Below are 4,147 nucleotides of genomic sequence, written 5' to 3' on the forward strand. Positions count from 1 at the left end.
GACCCAGGTAAGCTTCTTCCTTCCTGATTGCCAGGCATGGGGCTTGAAAAGGAGTTGAGGGGTCTCCAGTTCCCAGGAAAAGCCCTTTGCAGCAGCTCCACATTTCCCCCTGTCTCTACTGTAACAACCAATGCTCAGCAGTGCAGCAAGGATGTGGTAGGAGCGACCTGTATCTGAACTATTGAGCAAGTAGTAACTCCAGCCAGAGGGATGTGCAAGACTCTGAAGGCTCTAGAGAAGTTTTGCTGCTTCTGTAGCTTGGCTTCAGGAAGGCCCATCAGTCTGAAATGAAGGAGTTGACTGTTAAGGGCATATATGCCTTCATTGAATTATGCATAAGTGAGTCAGCTGAGAAGCAGTGTGGAGCATCCATCAGCTGTCAGAAACCAGCATTAAAAACCACAGAGTCCAGAGAGCTGGACTGCTCAGAATACCCAGAGATATCCAGGATGTCTATTAATGGATCTTGCTGGCAGGCAGCACAGGGAGAGGCAGGGCTGATCCACACTGGGTGGAGAGAAGGGAAACACCCAGAGGCAAACAAAAGCTTCTTTGGAACCCTGGCTGTATTCTCATCCACAAACACAGGGGTTTCTGTCTCAGCCCAGGTTCTCCCCCAAATGCCTCCATTTCTACGTGTCTACGGAACCCCCACCACTCCCTTAGTTTAACACTTGAGTCCTTGTGGTGTGTAGCTTGGAGAAGAGATGGGGAAACTACCTCAACCCCAGAACAACACCCCTTTGTCTTTGGCATCTATTACCACAGGGAAATTAGACTAAAAAAATCAGTCATTTTTTTTGCTGCATTTGCTGGTTTGAGATCAAGATGCAGGAGTTTTACAAACGTCAAGATCTTTGGCTTGTCAAAGAGCCTGCTGCAAATCTGAATAAGGATCTCATTCCTAAATTGAGTTTGACAAATTACCTTCTCAGCTGATCAGTATCTCAGTGAAGCTTTAGATCAGTGGGACAGTGAGGTGCTGTGATTTGATCTAAAAGGAAAAAGTGGGAAGCTTTGCAGAAGTGCAATTTCTTCAGGCTAACAAGTAGGCACAGAATGACAAACCAGCACAGAATAGTTCATTAACCACTTGGTCTAATCTCTTGGCATGATGTTCTCTACATTGTGGTGCAAGCGGCTTCTTTGTAGACAGTGAAGGATGGTCCAACAAGCCAAAACACCTCAATTTTAGGCAGCAGGAGAGGCAGGAGTGAGTGGAAAGCTGTAAATCCCAGCACTTCACCCTACCCAGAGTGCACATTTACTTGATGATTGAGCAAAAGTGGGTAAGAGATCCATGAAAAATGGCTTGACCACGGGTCAAAGTAAAGAAGTCAAGAAATCTGATGCTGCAGCAGGTGTATTTGCAACAGATAGGCACGAAACCTATGTGGATTTGGTAGCAGCACCTGGGACACCAGGCTTGCAGGGGGAAATTTCAGGCATTTTTCTCAGAAACACAAATACAGCTCAACTTCTGAATTGTCACTAACGGCACTGGCTGCATTTACCCATCTGAAGCAAGCTCTTATTTTTCTTGCTGATTCCCCTCAAATTCCCCTTACTGTTTCCCTGTATTCCATTTGAGATCCAAACTGGTGGCAGCCCAATGCTAATCCTGTCGGATAAACTCGGAGCCTCTGAGAGATAATTATCAGAGGATCCACAGCATCTCGTCCTTCTCCCTCTACAGAGCCTGACTGACAAGGTAACACTTCTCAGCTGCACGGGCCAGCAATTAACTTCATTTTTTCCCCCCTTCCCAGACTGCAAAGGCCTGAGTGAGCCAGGGAAGGTGAAGAACATGCGCTTCCAGGTCCAGGTCAACCTGGAGGACTACATCAACGACCGGCAGTACGACTCCCGGGGCCGGTTCAGTGACATCCTCCTCCTGCTGCCCCCCCTGCAGAGCATCACCTGGCAGATGATAGAGCAAGTCCAGTTTGTAAAGCTCTTTGGGGTGGCCAGGATCGACAGCTTGCTGCAGGAGATGCTGCTGGGAGGTAGGAACCCTGCTGAGAAAGGGTGATTTTATTTCAGTCAGTCAAGTTGAAGCTATTTCAGTTATGACAGGGCTTGATATCTGGGCTTGTGTCCTTCTCTGGGGGATGTATGGGAGAGAGAACTTGTTCTTGGGAGGAGGGATGTGAAAGCAGGCAGAGTTGGAGCTTGAACATGGGTTCTTCTCACTCTGGGCCAAGACCCAAGCTATTTCTTTCCACCCTATCTCTAAAATCTGGCCCAGGTCAGTTCTATAGAACTGGTTACTCTCTGTGGTGCTTCACAACAGCAGGGTACTTGAATTTTAAGCAAGCTACCAAAGTGATGCACTTTGCAAGGAGATGACATATTTTTTTGTTAGCCATATGCAAAAACTATAACTATCTGGGCAATGCTGGTAAGAGCAGTAATTAGGACACAGACAGAGATGAACAGTGTGGGTGGGCATTAGCTGAAACCTCAGCCATCCTGGGAGGTTTTCCTTAGACAGTGAGAAGGCTGTGAGCAAAGAGGATGGCTGGAGCAGGAAGGAAGCAAAGACAAGCCAGGACATTAACCCCCACCCACAGAGGTCTTCCACATTCTCTGCAAAAAAAACCCCAGATTTGGCCCAGAGCATCTGGCTTCTCAGGAACTACAAAGAATGATGTCATTTCCCACTTTCACTGCAGGAACCACCATTGATCTCCAGTACCAGTCAGGACCTTCCCACCTCAACCTGGACCCACTGCCAGGACACGTCCTCCCAAGCAGCATGAGCTCTGTTATTCATGCTGCTCCAGACCGTAAGTGTCCATTTTGATGCTGTCAGTGTCAGCACAACAAGGGGGCTGAACAGGAGCAGCAGTCAATGAAAAAAACCTTTGGGTTTATTTATGCATTTCTGCATTACAATTGAATGAGAGTTCCCAGCTCCTCAGGCTGAATTCCTTACTCTGCAGTCTGGAAAGCTGCTACCAAAAGCAAAGCTGAAATTTTCATGTAATAGCACAATCCAGAGGGATTTATAGATGCTACTTAACATCACAGGATTTGAAAAACCCTCAAGATGGGTGACAGTGTGTTTCTGTGAACGTGGGCAGGGCTGGGAAACACCTCCAAGCAGCACAGGCAGCTATTAGTGGCAAGACTTTCCAAGTTGCAAAGTGTCTTGGCTGCTGTCAACCAGAACATAATATGACCTGAATACAAGACTGTCCAGCCACTCAGGCACTGCTGCTGGGCACTGCCTGCTTGTCCAGGCATTTAATTCATCTGCTGTGGGAGCAAAGGGACTGTGCTATTCAGAACAAAAGTGGATGGGTTGCAATTTCACAGCCACTGCCATGTAATCATGTCTTGCACACAGTCTCCTCCTGCCAGTCATCTACCTCTTGCAGCACACTTTGCAGTTTCTCAGCCACGTGAATGTTAATGGTGGATCTTAGAGAGATGCTGTGTTCTGTAAATGAAGGAGAGTGGCCAAGCAGGCTGAGCTTTCCTCTGACAAGAAGAGGAAGGATTGAAAAGCAGCCGGGGGTATTTCCAAAGTGTAAAACACTGAGAGGAGTTGGTCTGTGACTATCAGCTCCCCTGAGTCTCCTCCAGTTCCCCCTGTGCCTCATCACAAACCAGGAAGGATGTGCCTACATTTGGGCTGGATCCCCCTGCCTCCTCCCCCAGGCTGGTGTTCATAGGCTGGCTTGCTGGTTTTGCTGGGGCACTGCTCTACTGAACAGCATTCAGGTCCGCGTTAATTCTGTCTCTTTTCTCTCCCACAGCATCTCCTGAAGCATCCCTTCCATCTCCTTCTACAAGCACAGGCAGTGAAGACTATAAACTAGGCCCTAGCACAGGCCCCAGGGCCGTAGCGCAGCTCTTGCCTCAGACAGTGATACCCAAGCAGGAGATTTTATAGGGAGAGGTGGAAGGAGAAGCTGGGAGCAATGTGAATGAAAACTGTGCTGACAGTGAAACGGGCCCTTTCTCTTTGCAGAGGCAAAGCACAGCAGCCCCCTGCCTGCAGCCGGATCTGCTGCTCACACCCTTCCCCGGCCGTGAGTCCCAGCCCAGGCACCAGACCCCAGCAGGAGCCTCACCACGGGTCTTCCCACCACCCTCACCCTCCTCCCACAAGGGAGTGGGGTTAATGCTCTTTTCAGCA

At 48.8% G+C, this 4,147-nt stretch overlaps 1 protein-coding gene across 2 annotated transcripts in view; it reads left to right on the forward strand.

Annotated features, from left to right (window-relative positions):
- Nucleotides 1–4,140, forward strand: part of LOC104396372 (hepatocyte nuclear factor 4-beta-like) — a 24,724-nt gene extending 20,584 nt beyond the window's left edge. Inside the window, exons 8-10 of one of the 2 annotated variants that reach the window (XM_010006210.1) lie at nucleotides 1,770–2,006; nucleotides 2,676–2,789; nucleotides 3,765–4,140. In XM_010006210.1, the coding sequence (XP_010004512.1) occupies nucleotides 1,770–2,006; nucleotides 2,676–2,789; nucleotides 3,765–3,901 (488 nt within the window). In that variant the 3' untranslated portion in view covers nucleotides 3,902–4,140. The remainder of the gene's footprint in view (nucleotides 1–1,769; nucleotides 2,007–2,675; nucleotides 2,790–3,764) is intronic. The other variant, XM_010006211.1, reaches the window with a different exon arrangement.
- The last annotated feature ends 7 nt before the right edge of the window (nucleotides 4,141–4,147 follow it).

The sequence above is a fragment of the Chaetura pelagica genome, unplaced genomic scaffold (assembly GCF_000747805.2).
Source record: "Chaetura pelagica isolate M959 unplaced genomic scaffold, ChaPel_1.0 scaffold139, whole genome shotgun sequence".
Taxonomy (NCBI): Eukaryota; Metazoa; Chordata; class Aves; order Apodiformes; family Apodidae; genus Chaetura; species Chaetura pelagica.